The sequence below is a fragment of the Tachysurus fulvidraco genome, chromosome 23 (genome assembly GCF_022655615.1).
Source record: "Tachysurus fulvidraco isolate hzauxx_2018 chromosome 23, HZAU_PFXX_2.0, whole genome shotgun sequence".
Taxonomy (NCBI): Eukaryota; Metazoa; Chordata; class Actinopteri; order Siluriformes; family Bagridae; genus Tachysurus; species Tachysurus fulvidraco.
This window is the reverse complement of record NC_062540.1, coordinates 2363503-2384207: the sequence shown is the minus strand read 5'-3', so window position 1 is coordinate 2384207 and position 20705 is coordinate 2363503. Positions and strand designations below refer to the sequence as shown.

Genomic DNA, 20705 nt, shown 5'->3' with positions numbered 1-20705 from the left:
CCCTGGGCTGATGAGCTGCCTTAAGCTACATAATGAAGATTAATGCAAAAAAAATCTTCACACCGGGAGGATTTGCTTCAGAAATTGCGATGGTTCTTTTTAAGAAAACTGAACATCAAGACTGATGTCGGTTCTGATCTGGACTGAAGTAGGTTCAGATCTAGGTTGGATTGATGTAGGGTTGGGTCTAGACTCATGTAGGTTCTGATCTGGACTGATGTAGGGTTGGTTCCTTTCACCCAGATCATGAATTGAAGTTGAAATTGTGTGTTTTAGTTGAGTTGCTAAAATTCTATAGTCGTTGTTTATGTCACTCCCAGAAAGATGCTAAATGAGCAGTTTTTTTTCCTCTTTTTGATAGAAGAGTGTTGCTCATCTCCCAAAAAAGTTTCTGTGGTCCTTTTGTAAAAAAAAAAAAAAAAAAGATTTTTGTTTATCAGAAGGGGGGCACGGTGGCTTAGTGGTTAGCACGTTCACCTCATACCTCCAGGGTTGGGGGTTCGATTCCCGCCTCCGCCTTGTGTGTGTGGAGTTTGCATGTTCTCCCCGTGCCTCGGGGGTTTCCTCCGGGTACTTCGGTTTCCTCCCCCGGTCCAAAGACATGCATGGTAGGTTGATTGGCATCTCTGGAAAATTGTCCGTAGTGTGTGAGTGTGTGAGTGAATGAGAGTGTGTGTGTGCCCTGTGATGGGTTGGCACTCCGTCCAGGGTGTATCCTGCCTCGATGCCCGATGACGCCTGAGATAGGCACAGGCTCCCCGTGACCCGAGGTAGATCGGGTAAGCGGTAGAAAATGAATGAATGAATGAATGAATGAATGAATGAATGTTTATCAGAGATCCCGATCCAGGCCTGAGACTCAGTGCTCTTACTGGCAAACAGCAACTAATTGTTGGAGAAACCTTAAAAAAGTGATGCGACATAAATATTTTATCTGGCTTGCAGACCCACTAGGTATGTTCTGGGATTTCATTCTTTGATCTGAAGGACACACATCACACACACTTGGTGTGTGTACACTCTCTGGTTTTGAGAGTCTCTCAGGGCGAAATGTTTGATGTAACGTTATTCGAGCATGTGACGGATCTTGGGATTTTTGCTGGCCGTACTCGTGTAGCCCTCCTGCGTGGAACCAGCACACATCTCTGTACATGCTCTCAGGGATGCGTCAGATAAGAGTGTGTGTGTGTGTGTGTGTGTGTGTGTGTGTGTGTGTGTGTGTGTCTGAAAAACAGAGAAGACACCTTAGTTATCCATCAAACAGATCTGGTGTGATTTAGATGTTTTGTTGTTTTGTTCAGCTCTCGAACAAAGCCACCTTTGACTTTGCTTTTGATTAATGATGTTGTCTTGCAGTGAGTAATATAGCTAAAATGAGTTTCTAGCGGTATTTATGGTATTATATAAACAACAATTTTCTAAGCAATTAATAGATTTCACAAGTGTAGGCATCTAATTATTTGCTGTGCTGATTTTTGCCCTTTAAATGCCACAGTTCAGGAAGAGGTAAGCTTCTTACAAACTTCCGAGCTGAATCAGCATTTGTTGGGATGCGGAAATTGTGACAGAGCTTCAGCCATGGCTTTATAAGGTCAAGCCTTTAGGGATGTGATGCTGCCAAAGTGTGCGCAAAGATGTTAGGGAGGTCAAGTGCTTAATGTTTGAATTATAATAATTGTTATTTTATTTATTTTGATAGCTAGCAGAGCTAGTTTAGTTTACTTCAACTTAATGTTCTTTGGTGCATCATCTAGAAGCACAACAGCCTTTCTGACGTTCTATTGGATAAGTTCCTTCTTTGCTTAAAGGTGAGGTCTCCGATTTTTGAAAAAAAAAAACACACATACATATGTAACCCAGGCGACTAACAGAAAGAAATGTCTTTATCATAGCCGAAGGGAAGAACAATACAATTGTAGATAAACAAACAAGCAAAAATGCCACACAAGCATCATCATGTAAAGGACAAAGGCATATATTAGTTCTGTGTAACAAAGCAAAACCAACGTTACTCACCTATCGAGAAGGAAAAAAGCGCCTCGGCATCTTAAGTAAAGTCGGCCACATATTCACAGGTCGGAGTTTCCCGAGTCGATAACTCCTGAGCTAAACGCTGTTACTACACAAAACGCGGTTGTAGCTGCCTCTCTACATTACTACGATAGAAAAGAGGTGTTATTTGTGTAGTAACAGCGTTTAGCTCAGGAGTTATTGACTCGGGAAACTCCAACCTGTGAATATGTGGCCAACTAACAATATTAACACGTCCTACTTCTTGCCTTATCGTAAGTCTTTCTTCTCTTTCTTTCTTTGTTTTTATCCTCCATGTCGATGTTAAAACCGCTTTCTGCTAATGTCACACATGCACACTGAACACTCTCTCCGCCACATATTGACAAGCCCCGCCCCTTTCTGCTCATTGGCTACACGTTTGTTTTGATGTTTGTTTTGGTTCTTGTTTAATATTCGGCCCGACTCTGAAGTTTTCTGAAGCATTTCTCAAAAATCGGAGACCCCACCTTTAAGTCTTACTGAATTAATAGTCACCACTGCATGAACTTTTACAGGACTCAGGGATTGTATTCAGCAGAAACATCTAGAAGAATTAAATAGTCTGGGGCATTTTTTCAACATATGGATGTTCTCTACTCAAGAACGTTTGGCATTTTTCCAACCTGTATACTTTTTAAAAGAACTCTGAAACTTGTTTTCCCCAGAGGATTTTTTACTGGTACTCGGGAACTTTAGGCAAAAGTCCATTACATAATGTTTTACAGGAACTCCACAGGAAATGTAGGTGTGCTTCAGTTGGAGAGACTTTTACAGGAGATCAGGAACCATAAATATTTGCCATTGGAGGAAGCTTATGAATGTGTCCATCTGAGAACCTCTTACACTAACTCATGAACTATGAACATGATTCCATCATAGGAACCTTTTAAAGGGACTCAAGAATTTTAGGTATCTTACCATCACAGAAACCTTGGGAACCTTTTATGATAATCTTAGGAACTGTAGGCATCAAAGGAATCTTTACAGAAACCTGAGAGCTGTTGGCATCGTTATGTCGCTGTGTAGAAGCCAACGTTCTGGTTTCCTATTTAAGCTTAGACAAAAATGTATAAAGAGTAACTCCTCCTAGAGCTTTCGAGCCACATGCACCAAATTCGGGTATGTTTTAGATCCTGGTCTGAAGTTTGTTGCTATTACTTTTCTAAGCGATCCGAGTACCGGTACTTCCGGTACCGGGTCTCAAATTGGCCATTTTTTCCCATAGACTCACATTATAAATTTTGGAGGTTTATAACTCGGCAAGCTTTCAATCTATCTACACCAAACTCGACCAGCTCCTTTAGGGTGATACTCTGAACAAAGGATTAAATTGGTGTACCGACTGGCCTTTCGGTTGTCCCGCAGCCCCGCCCCCAAATATGTAAAATCAAAAACCTTTTTACAACATGGACATGTGACATATCAAAACACTCAGAACAATGAGGGGAACTTCCTCACGGGTATTCTGATGACGTCACATGCTCGTCTCCACTTGCCTCCAAATGTTTTAGCACCCTAGCTTTCTGTTTACTTGCTTCCAAAAGTAACACTGACCCTTATGTCCACTCGCCTCCAAAAAGCACCGGACTTTGCGAATGCTTGCATCGTCAAAGCCAACAGCAAAGTTTGTCGTGACGAACTTTACAAATCTAGTTTTTTATTGTTTTTCCATCACAGAAACTTTCACTGCAGCCCTGGAAGAGTAGATTTGTTTACTGTTAACTTCTACAGGGAATCAGGAACTATAGACATCGTTCCATCTGAGGGACATTTGGCTTGTTTCCATCTAAGAAGATTTGACATTTGAGAAATGACTTTCCTGCAGTAATTTTTACAGCTGTTGTTGGCATGTTTCCACAAGATGAACCTTAATGGGAACATTAGGCACATTTCCAGGGTCCTTTAGAGGAATTTTATCCTTCTTTTCACTTACAGGGACTTTGGAACTTTAGGCATGTTTCCACTTGTAAAGCCCTACACCCTAACTCATGCACTAGGAATACTGTATGTTCCAGAACTTTTACAGGAACTCGAGTATGTTTGCTTTCTTACCATCAATTCGGGAAGCGGTGGTACGTTTCCACTACAGAAACTCAGAAACTAATGGGTTTAGGAACGATATGCTTGGTTTCACCACAGAATCTTTCAGGAACTGTCTTGTTTTCACCAGATGAACTTTTACATGAACTCCAGAACCTATTTCACACCGCAACTCCAAAAACTGTAAGCATCAACACAGCTAATTTTACTGTAGGCATCTTTATACAAAGGAAATATTTACAGGGACCGATGAGGAGCTGGACTTACTTTAGTCGGGTTCTAGTGTGTAGAACCTACAGACATGTGCGTCGGAACCGTTATATGTGGGTGGGATAGGACCCACCCACTTTTTTAAGACCAATAATATTGGACCCACCCACTTTTACCGTCTCTATTCAGCGCATATGTCTGTTCACTTTTCAGATCGCCACCATTCGAATCCAGGGTTAGGGTTAGGGTTAGAGGAATGCTTGAGGAATGCCCTAATAAATTAAACTCCATTCCGCGTTTTACCTACAACATTGACCACGCTCCTGCTTCCTGAAATACATGGGCTTCGGAACCATTATACTGTATGTGGGTGGGACAGGACACGCCCACTTTTTATTTGCTTCCGACACCCATGCCTACAGACCAGGAACTATTTTGATGGGGGAAGCTGTCATGAGCATTGCTTAATGATTAATCCTTATCAGAACCTCGGACAAAAGGACCTTTTAGAGATCGACTAACTCACTTAACCCGACGATTTTGAGAAAACCTTTTGTTGTTGTCACCATGCATGAGTAGCAAATCTGAACATTTCCATCAAGATTTTCTTACCCAAAACATCATGGGGGAGATGTTTTTCTAGTGACACGTTGCTTGGAAAAGGCAACAAAAGTCTCGTGTGAAATTGTTCTTCGTTTATTGTGTCGCTGTGCTGTAAAAAATGATCTTCTGCAGTTTGGGGAACATCTAAACGCTCTTTAGCATAACGGCCTTAGTTTCTGCAACTCTTGCAAACTTAAGAAGTGACCTTTTTCCCTCAGACTTTTCTGGAACCATAGTGGACACGGATCTAATGAGCTTTCTGTTGCTAGCTAGGCGATCTTCCAAGTACTTTGGTTCCAAATGGAGCTCTATAGGATTAAAATATGCATTATTCAAGCTTTGTTATGATTGTTCGGGAATGCTGATGTTTAGTGTTATCTTGTAATGAGGCTGTTTTATTATTTATGGTGGTTCTTCCACTTTTCATCTGATTTCCAGTGCAGCTATTTGAAACCGTGTGTGTATGAGTTCAGGAAAAAGCCATTACCGCAGCAAATTCCATCTTGTTAAATCGAGGCAGATTAGAGCCGCTAGCCACCTCCTCCTCCTTCCTCTCGCCGTGACATGTGTTCAAACACCAGCTAGATTACTGCCAACTTAACACCTTGATGTGTAATCACATGGGAAAGGAAGTCATCAATATAAAGAGGCTCTACAGTATGTATCAATTTACCAGTAGATCCCATAGAGAAAAGTGATGTTTATGTTTAAAACTCAATTTTTTCTTTCCTGAGTTCTGATCTTGACTTTATTGGCTTGTTGTGTTTTCACGGAAGTTTATGACAAAAAGTCCTGGGTGTAAGTTATATAACTTATACTATGTTGTCTGTCTCGTCTTAGTCGTTGCTTAAAGTTCTGTTTAAACGTGAGGGGATGGAACTCTGTAATGAGACTAAAAGACATTAAAAGTTAAAAGCTCATTGAATCATTATAACTGCCGGCGGTTTAATAAACTCTACTTTTCAACCTGATGTACGACAGAGCTTTTTGCATACAAAACCTATTTCATCGAGCTCATAAACTGTATCTCTGTTTTTAATTGTAACTCGGGATTATAAAGAATTGACACTCCACTAAAGCACAAATATGAAGTTTTGTTCCAGAGAATAAATAAAGATTATTGCTCCATTTCTGGCTTAGTGGTTAGCACATTCGCCTCACACCTCCAGGGTTGGGGGTTCGATTCCTGCCTCCGCCTTGTGTGTGTGGAGTTTGCATGTTCTCCCCGTGCCTCGGGGGTTTCCTCCGGGTACTCCGGTTTCCTCCCCCGGTCCAAAGACATGCATGGTAGGTTGATTGGCATCTCTGGAAAATTGTCCGTAGTGTGTGAGTGAATGAGAGTGTGTGTGTGCCCTGTGATGGGTTGGCACTCCGTCCAGGGTGTATCCTGCCTCGATGCCCGATGATGCCTGAGATAGGCACAGGCTCCCCGTGACCCGAGAAGTTCGGATAAGCGGTAGAAAATAAATGAATGAATGCTACATTTCCGGAGAGACCCATTTTTGGTCGACGTTGTGTCCTACTCAGCGTTCAATGCTGAAGAATTCTAGTACTCTAGAGAACTTTGGATGGTAGTCTAACTTTGGAGAGTTTTAAGGTTTCTATAACTGGCGCTTAGCCTTGATTTAAAGTTTAGATCCAGTTTGGTCCAAGGTGAAGCCACAGGGGTCCTGATCGTCTTAGTTTTTCTTTTCTTAAAGCTGTGCTTGAGTCGAGGTCATTTAAACAGCATTTTGCCTGGAGTGAGCAACAGTAATGACCTAGTAACAGTTCCTTTGGAGCACATAGGGTTTGGCTCAAGGTTGCAATTAGCTTTGATTTAATCTGGACTATTTCAGTCTCATATTGTACCACTGACCCTGAACGAGACTGCCTGGTTCTTGCCCTCTGGGGGTTTACTGGGGTTATGGCCATGTGTACCTTGTTCTGATATTCTTCGTTTTTATAGTGGACAGGCAAAATAGCAAAATCCCAAGACCCTGGTTTGTTGGTGATCCATTTGTTTTACCAAGTTGAAATGATTCATCTGCAGTTTAGAAAAGCTTTACATTTGACACTTTTTCAGACCTTCAACCAGCCAACGCATCTCCTCCCTGCCAAAAACAGCAAATTGGTACATATAATAATCAATATACACCTTCACATCGGGCACACTTGCCCTGCATTCGGTATTTTTTTATCATGGGGAATCTTGATACGCAAATGGTCCTGTCAAATATTTGCAAGTGAACTGAATGATTTAAAACCATATAGAAACTAGTTGCAGAATATTTTTTCATTCGTCTTCACTATCCACTTCATTCTGGTCAGGGTTGCTATGGATACAGAGACCATCCCTATGAGAGCTTTGGGTGAAAGGGACACCAATCTGTCACATGAGCATATAATACAAAAATTGTAAACAATATAATATTGACCGGAGGGGGGGGGGACGGGGACGGTGGCTTAGTGGTTAGCACGTTCGCCTCACACATCCAGGGTTGGGGGTTTGATTCCCGCCTCCGCCTTGTGTGTGTGGAGTTTGCATGTTCTCCCCGTGCCTCGGGGGTTTCCTCCGGGTACTCCGGTTTCCTCCCCCGGTCCAAAGACATGCATGGTAGGTTGATCGGCATCTCTGGAAAATTGTCCGTAGTGTGTGTGTGTGTGTGAGTGAATGAGTGTGTGTGTGTGTGTGTGCCCTGTGATGGGTTGGCACTCCGTCCAGGGTGTATCCTGCCTCGATGCCCGATGACTCCTGAGATAGGCACAGGCTCCCCGTGACCCGAGAAGTTCGGATAAAGCGGTAGAAAATGAATGAATGAATGAATTCCAGACCTTGAATAATTATGAGTAGGGAAATTGGTGTCCCAAACCTCTCTGTTTTCTTCTGTATTGAAAGAAATTGCTTGACTAGAGATGACGGTGGGATCATGGATGGTCAAGCCAACCCTCCTGCTAGGGCAAATTTTTGATAGCCGTACAGTACCTTCTCCACCTCCAGCAGTTTTAATCCTTTGATAAATATCTGACCCATACCTCACAGGAAACAGATGACTGCCATCTCTCTGATCTTTCAATGACTTCAGATCCTTCAGGTCTTCAGTACTGCACCAAGTCTCAGCCGTGCCCCAGGCCAGTTCCTTCTCTATCAAAACTCTCCCTTTAATCCCCCCGCAAACAGCTTACAGGCAGGTCGATAGATTCGGGAGCAAATTTCGAGGATGCTCGGCTACACAGCATGAGGCTTCCAAGTACACTGAAAACCATGACACTGTGTTCCCTCTTTATTATTTCCTAAATAGATTTTAGGCCTGGCAGCAGATGCAGAAGACAAATAAAGGTTTAAAAAGACAAAATGTTGTGTTTCCAAGTTCATTTGAAAGCATTAATAATGAAGCTGCTCATTAATCTTTTTTTTTTTGTTGTTGTTAATTAGGTAACTCAGTCCATGAAAGGATTTAAGGATTTACAGATAAAAAATGAAGCAATGCAGTGGTTTTAAGGTGGCAGGCATTTGTCCAAAGTATGCTCATTAAAAACAGTCCTAATGAATAAAGGCCTTTGGGATGCCTTTGGCCTTCTCCCATAATGATTATTACCCCGTTTTAACCCTTTCATTCTGGATGACAAATTTCTGAAGTAAATCCATGAATGCTTTCGCATAAGATTAATGTTGGTTATGGTGCACTGGGGGGTGGGGGTTTAGTGGTTAGCACGTTCGCCTCACACCTCCAGGGTCGGGGCTTCGATTCCTGCCTCCGCCTTGTGTGTGTGGAGTTTGCATGTTCTCCCCGTGCCTCGGGGGTTTCCTCCGGGTACTCCGGTTTCCTCCCCCGGTCCAAAGACATGCATGGTAGGTTGATTGGCATCTCTGGAAAATTGTCCGTAGTGTGTGAGTGTGTGAGTGAATGAGAGTGTGTGTGTGCCCTGTGATGGGTTGGCACTCCGTCCAGGGTGTATCCTTCCTCGATGCCCAATGACGCCTGAGATAGGCACAGGCTCCCCGTGACCCGAGAAGTTCGGATAAGCGGTAGAAAATGAATGAATGATGCATGCAGTACATACAGTACAACCTTCTCAATCTTCACCAGAAGGTCCGATGTAAAGGTTCTGTCTTAATCTGGGTCCATCATCTGGTACTTAGTATATATGTTTCTGGTCACAAGAGATAAAAAAGAAAAGCCTCTGTTTTTTGAAGCTTGACCTTCTTCATGGTTAGTTAGTTTTCTTTGAAGGTTACCAGGGACTTATGTTTCCATGAAACAACCAAGCCATTAGAAACCGTGATAATGAACTGAGGTTCTCTCCTCATCATCTTCTCAGAGTTGTCTCCGGAGGAAAAGGCCCAGAGGGTTGCGAGGGCAATCCGGAAGCAGGCGGCTGAGGTACGCGAGCGCTGGGAGAGATTGCTCGGACACGTGGGAGGTTGGCACGAGCAGGTGGAACGCTCTCTGGAGAAACTCCAAGACCTGCAGAGCACCATGGACCAGCTGGATGTGCATCTGAGCCGACCCGAGGAGGTCAAAGGTCGCTGGCAGCCTGTCGGAGACCTGCTTATCGACTCGCTGCAGGACCACATCAACAAAACCACTGTGAGTAATCATGCCCAGATTATAGATAACGGGCCACAAGCATGTTTTACATAGAAGTAAACACTAAATAAGCGATAGGTGTAATATATAATAGAGTTAAACGGTTGTTATTTTAACGCTAAGCTATTTTTATCAGGTCGTAGACATTGAATAGATGGTGTGATGTACTGCACTAAACATCCATCTGTTTCTCATTAGTCACAAGAAGATGATTTTGCATATAGGGGCAGGTTTACTTCCAAAAGCACTAATTATATCACTTCAGGAGACGGTTGAGTGGCCAGTTTAGCGGGCGATCGACTGAAAACATGCATGCAAATGAACACAGGTGCACTTTGCTTAATTAGCATTTGGCAGCATTATATAAACTCTTGTTCTGAGCATGTCTTCCTGTCAGCAAACAAACAGCACGAAGTCCTGCGCACCTGGGAGTTCAATACCTCATTTTTAAAAGTGCTCTCAGCGATTTTTGACAAAAAATTTCACTGAAGTTTCAGAAACTTTCGGTCGGAAAATAAACGACTTCGCATAAACGTCAAAAAAGAGAAACGCAAATAACGTACAACGTTAGTGCGGCTTTGGAGAGCTGTATTCATTCGATAGCTTTAGCTCACCACAGCTCTCTGAAAATGGTGAGGTAATGAAAAGCCACTTTTAAACAGAATTTTTTTTGAGGTTGAAACATACAAAGCAACTTTAGTACCAACTTCAGTCTAAAAGTGGTGTTGTTTTTTTTTTTTTTTTGCTATGTCTTGTAAACTTTATGTCGTCTCCTCTTCCTCGCTAGGTAGCAAACTTTGCTAATATTTTCCTCATGGGATAGCTAACAAGTAGCTAGCGTTACTAACGTAACAACATAAATAAATAATAAGCAAGGTGATGGGTTGTAGGGATTGGCAGGAGGATATAAATTAGCATATATATATTAGCATATTCATGCATATTCACACATCCGTGCGTTCTTTAGAAGGCTAAAGGTGTCGGGATGTGTCTTGGCAGTTAAGATTAGTTTTAGCTGAAAGTGCTCATCAATCCTAACAAACATGCTTCTTTCAGAATCAGCCACTCTCTGAGGAGACACTCCAGCTCTCATCAGGTTAAAGGTCATCTAATTAGGAGATTCTAAGTGGATTTTTTTTTGTATATAGACATTTAGGTTATCATTAGCTGTCTGGCCTCTGTGGCTTGGATAACAGCTTAATGACGCTTCGTTACTAACAGACTCCACATCCCTGAATGGAGGAAAATTAGGCTGAGGTTCAGCTGATGGATTCATGGCGTGAAGCAATAACATTTTAAAGGGACGTCTGGGATAAACCATATTTTTGGTGGTGGTGGTGTGTGTGTGGGGGGGGGGGGGTGGGGGTGGGGGGTTTAATTCAGGTTTCTGTCTATTAAACAGCACATCATACATTTTAGCTTTGTAGTTCCTCACCAATCTTGCTTTATTCTCTCTCTCTCTCTCTCTCTCTCTCTCTCTCTCTCTCTCTCTCTCTCTCTCTCTCTCTCTCTCTTTCTCTCTTAAGGTAATAAGAAAAGTCCTTCATTTTGACTTTCCTGTGTGCTGCCAAACTCAGTTACAGCTTTACTTCAAAGCAGTGCAGATATCAGTAGATGATTACACACACACGTAAACCGTGAACCGTTTAATCTTTAATAGTTTCCTCACAAGAGTGCGAGCGAATCAGAAGTCAGCAGTGAGTAGGAGAACGCGTCGAAAAACAAGTTCTACAAGTTCTGTCTGAGTGAGAAGAATAATTCTGTGTGTGTGTGTGTGTGTGTGTGTGTGTGTGTGTGTGTGTGTGTGTGTGTGTGTGTGTGTGTGTGTGTGTGTGTGTGTAGGCGTTCCGGGACGAAGTGGCTCCTCTGAAGCAGGAGGTGTTGGCAGTGAATGTGTTGGCAAGCGAATTGGCTCCTTTGGATGTGCAACTTTCGTCCACCACCAGCAGACAACTGGACAACCTGAACACACGCTGGAACGTACTGCAGGTAAACACACACATACAGACATATATATATATATATATAAACACACACACACACACATACACACACTGTGTGGTTCCCTACAGTGAGTGTGTGTTTAATGTATAGGATTCTACCAAAGTGTGTGTTGAGTGTTGTGATCAGTGGTGAAAAATGAAAGTGGCTTAAGAAATATGAAACGGAGCAAATTACACTGACTGGAGACTCTGGATGAAAAATAAGAACAAATCTTAAATTCTGAAGTATAAATTAAACTTACTACACACACACACACACACACACACACACACACACACACACACACATACACACACAGCTCTCCTCTTGAGTGCTTTTTGACCTTCTTTTTCACCGTCCTTATTTTCCCCATTTCTTGTTTTGTCATCACTTATGCGCCCTTCATCCATTTCTCCATTCATACATCACTGTTTAAACATAAATCATATATCTCTCTCTCTCTCTCTCTCTCTCTCTCTCTCTCTCTCTCTCTCTCTCTCTCTCTCTCTCTCTCTCTCTCTCTCTCTCTCTCACACACACACACACACACACACACACACACACACACACACACACACACACACACACACACACACACACACACAATCTCCCTCTGTCTCGCTCTCAACCTATCCTTCATCATTACCTGACTGAAGGTCAGTTTCTGGCTCACCACCAGCTGTGTGTGTGTGTGTGTGTGTGTGTGTGTGTGTGTGTGCGCGCGCAACAGATTTAGTGTGTAAAATATGTGCAGAATGTGATGAATGATACACACGTGTGTAATGAGAGAAGAGATAGTAATTTATTCGGTTATTAGGAGATGTCCGTGTACACATGACAGCAGCGCAGATAGAGATCTGTGTGTGTGTGTGTGTGTGTGTGTGTGTGTGTGTGTGAGTGAGTGAGTTGGACATTTGTTCTTATTGAATATTAAAAGATCTTTAGGTCTTTTTTATCTTTCTTAATGTAATCAGAATTTAATGGACTGAAAACTGAAAAAAAACAACACAGACACACAGTCTATTTCTCTCTCTCTCTCTCTCTCACCTCACACACACATACACACACACACACACACACACACACACACACACACACACACACACACACACACACGGAAACACATACAAGCTTCATCCATTTTGCATTCTCTATCTATAAATCTATTGATCAATCACCTGCTCTGTCTTTGTCTCTTCCAATCTACATCTTCTCTCTCTCTCTCTCTCTCTCTCTCTCTCTCTCTCTCTCTCTCTCTCTCTCTCTCTCTCTCTCTCTCTATCTTTAGGTAGCCATTGAGGAGAGACTGAAACTCTTACAGGAAGCTCATAGAGACTTTGGACCCTCATCACAACACTTCCTCTCCAGTATGTCACACACACACACACACACACACACACACACACACACACACACACACACACACACACACACACACACACACACACACACAAACACAGAGTAACCTTGAACATATCCCTGTAATGTGTAATTCTCGTGACTCTCCAGTCAACGGTAAGCACTAGTGTGTGATTGGACCTTCAACATCCAATCACAGAGCTAGAAGAGAACATTATGCAAATGAGGTTTTTACCTCAGACTCCTGTTTGTTTAATTGTGCATTAATTCTAAAGGCAGTAATGCAATTGTTTTATTTATATATATATAAATCCAGATAGAAACTAAAATAAACCCTTGTATGTGTGTGAGACGTCCTTGGCGTTATATTATGAGCTGTTTATTGGAAACAAATCGAAGTGATTTGAACAAACGAGATATTAGAAGGCTTTGGGTACAAATTATGTACAAACACATATGAATGAATAAAAATGTTTAAACGTAAATGAATAAACACGAAGAGGAATAAACAGAAATGGAAAATCGGCTTTTAGTCATTAAAGTAAGTTAACGAGCATTCAGATAATCTGTGAGCAATATTTTTCAGATTTGTTCATTTCGAGGGAGATTTTCTCACTGATTTTTATGTACACTTACAGCATTCCATCTCTCTCTCTCTCTGTCTCTGTCTGTCTCTCCCTCTCTCTCTCTGTCTCTCTCTCTGTCTGTCTCTTTCTCTGTCTCTCTCTCTGTCTTTCTCTCTGTCTTTCTCTGTCTCTCTCTCTCTGTCTTTCTCTCTGTCTCTCTCTCTGTCTCTCTCTGTCTCTCTGTCTCTGTCTGTCTCTCTCTCTGTCTCTCTCTGTCTCTCTCTCTGTCTTTTTCTGTCTCTCTCTCTCTGTCTCTCTCACTGTCTCTCTCTTTGTCTTTCTCTGTCTCTCTCTCTGTCTTTCTCTCTCTGTCTTTCTCTGTCTTTCTCTGTCTCTCTCTCTCTGTCTCTCCCTCTCTCTCTCTCTGTCTCTCTCTCTCTGTGTCTCTCTCTCTGTCTCTCTCTCTCTGTCTCTCTCTCGCTCTGTCTCACTCTCTGTCTCTCTCTCTCTCTCTCTCTCTCTCTGTCTCTCTCTCTCTCTCCCTCTTTCCCAGCACACTAACTCCATTAGAGAAGTTTTGACAATGAATAATTCAGAGGTTAATTAATCCACCCTCTCCACGTCTCGTCTGCATCCGTCCGTCCGATCATCTCTGAATGATCTCATTTTCTAAATTGTCTTGGTGTTCGTGATGCTGCTCGCACTCTGCTGTTGTTAGAGAGAGAAAAAAGAAGAAAAAAAAAAACACACAGGGAATTCTTCCTGACGTTGAAAACACAGACGTCTCCACGTGAAAGGACATCTACACACCTCCACGTTACTGCTGCTTCGTAATCACTTTGCGCAGGCATTAATTAACTCAGTGTCTCCGTTCGCCTTAATTGAAGCTTGTACCCGTTCGAACCGAGGCTACGGGATGAGATGAAGAGGCTGTAGAAGCTTCTCAGAGTCTCTCATGCAGTGATCAAATCCTAGGAGAGCTGCACAAGACTCTTGGAAGAAAGCACAGCTGTTTGGATTTGCATTTTAAAATTAAACCCTGGTTAAGTTTCATCTTCTGCACTGCTGCTGGTGCTCCGAATGGATGGAGATCTATCCAGAGCCAGCATTGGAACTCCGTGAAGACACGGTGTGAAGGTCAAGGTTGGATTGGAAGAACTTGAGTGTCCTGCACAGAGCCCAGAGTGTCCAGGAGTAAAAGCAGAAATGAATAATTATGGTCTTGGGGTCTAAGTTGTTACCTAACCCCAAAAAAATCTGACAATGAATGATAAGATATAGATTTTGCTATCCAGTGCATCCCACACCTTGTCTCCAAAGTCACCTGGGATAGGCTCCAGGTTCCCTTCTACCATATGTAGAGAAGTTGGATGGATGGATGGATGGATGGATGGACAGACGGGTTTAGAAATAGCAGCTCCGCTTGCCGTTTCTGTAACTCAAACCCGTCGGTCAAGCCGAGCACCAATTAAAAGTCAGCATCCATCCTTAAGGCGTACCACTGATTCCCAGAGGTCTTACTCGTATTAGTGTCGGCATGTAAACCAGGTCAGCCGTAGCTATAAATCTAAACATTATTAGCCGATGCTCCAAATCTCTCGTCCTGTTTGTGCGACGGAATAAAAGTAACAAAACTAGTTAGTGATCGGATTAATGGGCCGAGAGCCGTTTACGGCTAATGGAGTCTTTTGAGGTTATATTAATCAGCACCAATGTGAAAGTTTTTTTAATGAAACCTCTGTGTGTGTGTGTGTGTGTGTGTGTGTGTGTGTGTGTGTGTGTGTGTGTGTGTGTGTGTGTGTGTGTGTGTGTGTGTGTGTGTTCCACAGCTTCAGTCCAGATGCCCTGGCAGAGAGCAGTATCCCAGAATAAAGTGCCCTACTACATCAAGTAAGTGTCAGAGATGTACAGGTTCACACACACACACACGCACACACACACACACACACACACACACACACACACACTGTGCCAGTTTATAACTCTGATGCCCGGATCTATTAGCAGAGTTTATGTACAGGAACAAAGTCCTGCAGCTGGAGTCTGTTTCCAGTCCGTCTTGCAGTCAGGAGACGTAGAGATCAGATCTCCAGAAGGTGCCACGAATACGCAGTCTGACTGTTATACTGTAGAAAAGAGGAACTTTTGTTGTAACAGCTGTAGAATTTAGGAATTCAGCTAAAACCTGACAATCTGAGCTGAGCAGTTATTCAGTGTGGGACTTGATGAGGCTGTATAATGTATGGAAAAAATTGTAGGGGTTTGCTGTTACAGGAAAGTCAATGAAGTGGTTGTGTGGTGCAACCTGACATAGACTCGAAACACTCGGAAATAATAATTTAATAAAATAATTTTCCAATTAAAAAAAAAAAATCCAGTTTTTAGCGATTAGTGGCTTCTTATCCAGTTACAGTTACTGTTAAAAATCTAAAAGCAAAAAAATCGTGACTTTTTTGCAGGTTGATATTTAAATGCTATTGTATTAAATATTCCGGTTATTAAATTATTGACACCCTTTCTACAAGAATAAAGAGTGAAAACCTCAAAAGATTAAAAGGTTTCGTTAAAACGAGAGAGAGATTCAGAATATCGTTAGCCGCTAGTGTCTGTTCTGTCACTTTTACTAACTTCCTGCAGTTTTTCCTGCGTCAGCGCTCGACTTTCACGCTCCGCAGAGCCGCGGATGTGGCGATCACTGAGTATTAGATTTAAGAGTGCTATTAGAACAAGGGACAAGATAGAAAGAGAACAGAGATTTGGATGGGGGGGGGGGGGTCCTCTCTGGACACCTGCACTGTGTGTGCGGGATTTTTGCCCACTCACTTGGCACATGAAGGGAAGGGAGATAAAAGCGTGCAGGAAAGAAGTCGTCAACACCAGCTGTGTGTGTGTGTGTGTGTGTGTGTGTGTGTGTGAGTGTGTGTGTGTGTGTGGAAGAGAGAGAGATAGTGTGTGAATGAGTGATGAGTTACACAGCTGCCAAATCAACGTCTCTCTGCAGACCTGCCTGACAGCAGCCATATGGTCAGTTCCTTGGGCATCAATAAATGCAAGCGCCACACTGTACACCTTCCAAATAATTGTTTCTCTCTCTGTCACACACACACACATTCTCACACACACACACACACACACACACTGTCTTACAAACACACTCACGGCTTACACGCGCTCTCAAATCAATAAGCTATAACAACATAATATGAGACAATATAAATTTTCCCTTCATGCTCTAGCTTCTACAATAAAACGCCAGTTTGTGGGTTTGTTCTGTCCAGAGAGAAGATGTTCTGCTCTTCTCCTTTACTTTGCTCTTCATACTGCAGGATGGTAGAATGTACAGTGGCCGTTTTCAGAAAGGGAACAATGATGAAGAAGAAGAAGCCTTTATTTTGTCACATCTGCATTACAGCACAGTAAAATTCTCGCTTCACATATCGCAGCTTTGGAGGCTGTGGTCAGAGCGCAGGGTCAACCATGATACAACACCACTGGAGCAGAAGGATTAAGGTTAAGGGCCTCGCACAGGGGCCCAACAGTGGCAGCTTGGCAGTGCTGGAGATTGAACCATGACCCAGAACGTTAACCACTTGGGCTACCAATAATTATGAGACAAGGTTTATCGGGTCTTCTGGTGGTGACCTTTGATGTTGAACAGCTGCACATTATTAAGTAACATACAGCAAACCTTTACCTTAAACACCTCTGGTCATCCAATGATACTGTATAAACAGTATTTGTTGTCTCTTTCCTGCTAAGATTTTCTTGCTAGAGGTATTTAACAAAATTTTCACCTCAGTTAAACTATAAAAACTCAAATTTCGACATAGGAAGAAAAAAAAACATGTGCCTCGGCTAGTTCTAAACTTCCAGTCAACCTTTGTGTTGGCCTTTAGTTTGACTCCCAATAAGAACCTTCCCATTTTCGACCTCTGTGTCTGGAAGACCTCACTTCTCTGCTTCCTAATTAAATCTCACTGAACTCCTGGTGACTGGGATGCAGGGAAACCTATGTAATGTCAGGCTAACAGGGGTCTCACAGCATGGAGCTGACAGCAACAAGCTCCTGACTGACAGGTTAATTTTCCTGCTGCAAGTTCAGAGCGCAGGTTCGGCTGGACGACGATACGGGAAGTTCAGAAAGGAGCCGAGAAAAATGACATCTCTTTGACCTGGTGACTTTTTACAAGGCTCAGACTGTCAAGGCGAGCCTGAGACAGAAACACACACACACACACACACACACACACTAATGCATATCTACCCAAGCAACACTGACTCATCCAAATGCAAGGCGGTCTGAAATCTTATTAAAAGCCTCATTACTCACTTTTGACATTTAAAATTTTATGATTATGACATGAATATCCTCCCATAAATTCCCTCATGTATGAGTCAGATTAGCTTTAGATTTTAGCTAAGTGACTAGTGTTAGCATTGATAATTATGAATATATAAAAAAGAAATCCCTTATAAATCCTCTCAGAAACCCTGATAGATTATGTGTTAAGTGTAAGCATTAATAAGTATGACAAAATTAAAAAAAAACAACGAAATTCTACTAAATGATTCTGTCAGATTAGCTATTTGCGTAGTTTAGCATAGCATAGTTAGCATAGTTTATTATGTATTTAAATATAAATAACTTAAAATTCTCTTAGAAATCCTACCAGGTTAGCTGATTTTGTGTAGCTTGTTTCAATTTAGCAAAATTTCTAATAGAAAGTTTGTCAGCTAATGCATACTAATGCATACGATCGCTGGTGATAATTAGCAGATGTTAGCTAGTCGGCATTAGCAGTGAAGATTACAAATATTCATGAATTGGAACTTAAAAGATTTCTTAAAAATCATGGCATATTAGCTGATGGTCGCTGGCTAACTAATGATAACAGTTTAAACTCCTAACAGCAGCGATGCATACGATCGCTGGTGATAACGGACTCTCCCTCTTCGATCTTAAATACTCTTAAAAATCCTGTCAGGTTGGCGGATTTATGCTAGCAGTGATGATTCTAGACATTTATGAATAAAAAAACCTTGAAGCTGATGTTTACTAAAGCGGTGCTACGTATGAACATGTGTGAAAAGGACTTCTCAGGCTTAGCTCTATGTGGAAGTAGAGTTGGCCTACTTCAAACTAATAATGTGAACATAGCCTAAAGGACTAATTTGTTGAGTTTAATCAAAAAGGAGGTCTTTCAGAGTGTTCCAGCATTTTCTGAGGATCATGCAGAGTTGGAGAGCTCTTATCATCACGGATTTCTGCCTGGAGATAAACAAATATGAAGAGTCTAAAGCGATGGCAGTAGCGGAGAAAACGAGCTGGAGAGTCATTAAAAACGATTCCCTCTGTTTAAGTTTTTTGACCTAATAAGCTCACTGCACTCATTTATGCCATCGTACAGTACTTTCACTGAGGCAGAATGTTTGTGGGTGTGAGAAAGCAGAGAAAGAAAGTAAATCTGCCTCCATCCACCCTCTTGTGGTTACTCCAAGCTGACCTTTGACTCCAGAGCATCTGCTTTAATTGTACCTACAGTATGCTCTGCTCTGGGATTCTAAATCTTTTTGCTAATCAGAGAATTGCATTGTTCATTCTTTTTACTCTTCTCTTGTGTGTGTGTTGTTGTTCGTTCATTCATTCATTTTGGATCTTAAAGGAAATACAGCAGGGATAATATTGGAAAAAATAAAACTAACAAAAAGAAGCATAGCTTGGCAAGTTTTATCTTCTTGTGATGTACAGCCATCTGCAGGCATTAGCTATACAGTTAGAAGTCCTGCTCTGATGTGTATCTACAGTGTGAACGGAAAGGGCGAGCTAAACAGGACATACCGATGCTCGTAGTTTGTTTCTGCTAATTGCAGTAACGTATGCGATTATAGCGTAGATCAAAGAACGAGATCAGCCACGGATCTCAAACGCACCATCCCCTGCAGGCCTCGTTTCTAATCTGCAGACTATACTGAAGCAACTGTAAGCCAAACAGGAAACAGTGAGCTGTGTTTCTGAGTTTGAAAACGCAGAACATCAGGAGCAGCAGCCTACAGCTAATGACCTCGGGCTTGTACACCTTTGAGCCACGAATGTGAAAACAAATACAGAATTCAGCTTCTGTACAATTGCATCTTGCAGATTACAAACCTGGCTGCTTGTGGCATATTTGTGTGACATTCATGTTGTGATTATTGAAGAGGCGTTTGAACTCCTAACGTTTATGAATATGGCTGAATAATCCTCTCAGCACTCTTGTCAGATTAGCTGATCTTTAGCTAGCCGAATATTATTGTGAGTGATGAATGTGAACATCAATGGAAATGACTGGAAGTCTTCACAGAAATCCTGTCAGATTAGCTAACTCGCTAGTATTAGCAGTGATAAGTATGAACATCAGTAAAATGACTTCAAATCCGTTCGAAAAGGATTAGCTGGCTAGTGTTCGCAGTTAAGATGATACGTTTTCTGAGACGATGTTAAAGTTATATTCATAAATGTTTATCAGGTTAGCTAACTGACTTGCATTAGCAGCACAGGCCGAATATTTAATAATATGACTTCAAAGCTAGTCAGTAACTAATGTTATCTAGTAGGCTATTGGTACCATTGACCATTAAAGTGTGCGCATCTGTGGAAATGGCAAAATTTTCTAAGAAATAAGATCAGATTGGGGGAGCACGGTGGCTTAGTGGTTAGCACGTTTGCCTCACACCTCCAGGGTCGGGGTTCGATTCCCGCCTCCACCTTGTGTTTGTGGAGTTTGCATGTTCTCCCCGTGCCTCGGGGGTTTCCTCCGGGTACTCCAGTTTACTCCCCCGGTCCAAAGACATGCATGGTAGGTTGATTGGCATCTCTGGAAAATTGTCTGTAGTGTGAGTGAATGAGAGTGTGTGTGCCCTGTGATGGGTTGGCACTCCGTCCAGGGTGTATCCTGCCTCGATGCCCAATGACGCCTGAGATAGGCACAGGCTCCTCGTGACCCGAGGTAGTTCGGATAAAAGCGGTAGAAAATGAATGAATGAATGAATCAGATTAGCCGATTTTAGCTCTCTGGCTAGCATTGGCTCTGAATACTTATAAACATTTCTAAATGTCATTTGAACATTCATTCAGTGAGATCAGCTGATTTAATTAGCATTCTAGTTTCGATCGTGAAGTGTGAACAAAAAAAAACACCAATAAACATTCTCACAGCACTTAAAAATGAAAAATCCTGTCAGATTAGCCTAGCAGACTAGTGTTCACAAATAGCTATATAGCTAACTAAATAGCTTTAGCTGTGGATTAAAATGTATGAATATCACTTAAAAATCCTTTAAG

The 20705-nt window shown here is 42.1% G+C and overlaps 1 protein-coding gene across 5 annotated transcripts in view; it reads left to right on the top strand.

Annotated features, from left to right (window-relative positions):
- LOC113651474 (utrophin) overlaps window positions 1-20705 on the top strand; it is a 126861-nt gene that overhangs the window by 64016 nt on the left and 42140 nt on the right. For all 5 annotated transcript variants that reach the window (XM_047807273.1, XM_047807274.1, XM_047807272.1 and 2 more), the window contains 4 exons: window positions 9208-9476; window positions 11319-11465; window positions 12748-12826; window positions 15214-15274. In XM_047807273.1, the coding sequence (XP_047663229.1) occupies window positions 9208-9476; window positions 11319-11465; window positions 12748-12826; window positions 15214-15274 (556 nt within the window). The remainder of the gene's footprint in view (window positions 1-9207; window positions 9477-11318; window positions 11466-12747; window positions 12827-15213; window positions 15275-20705) is intronic.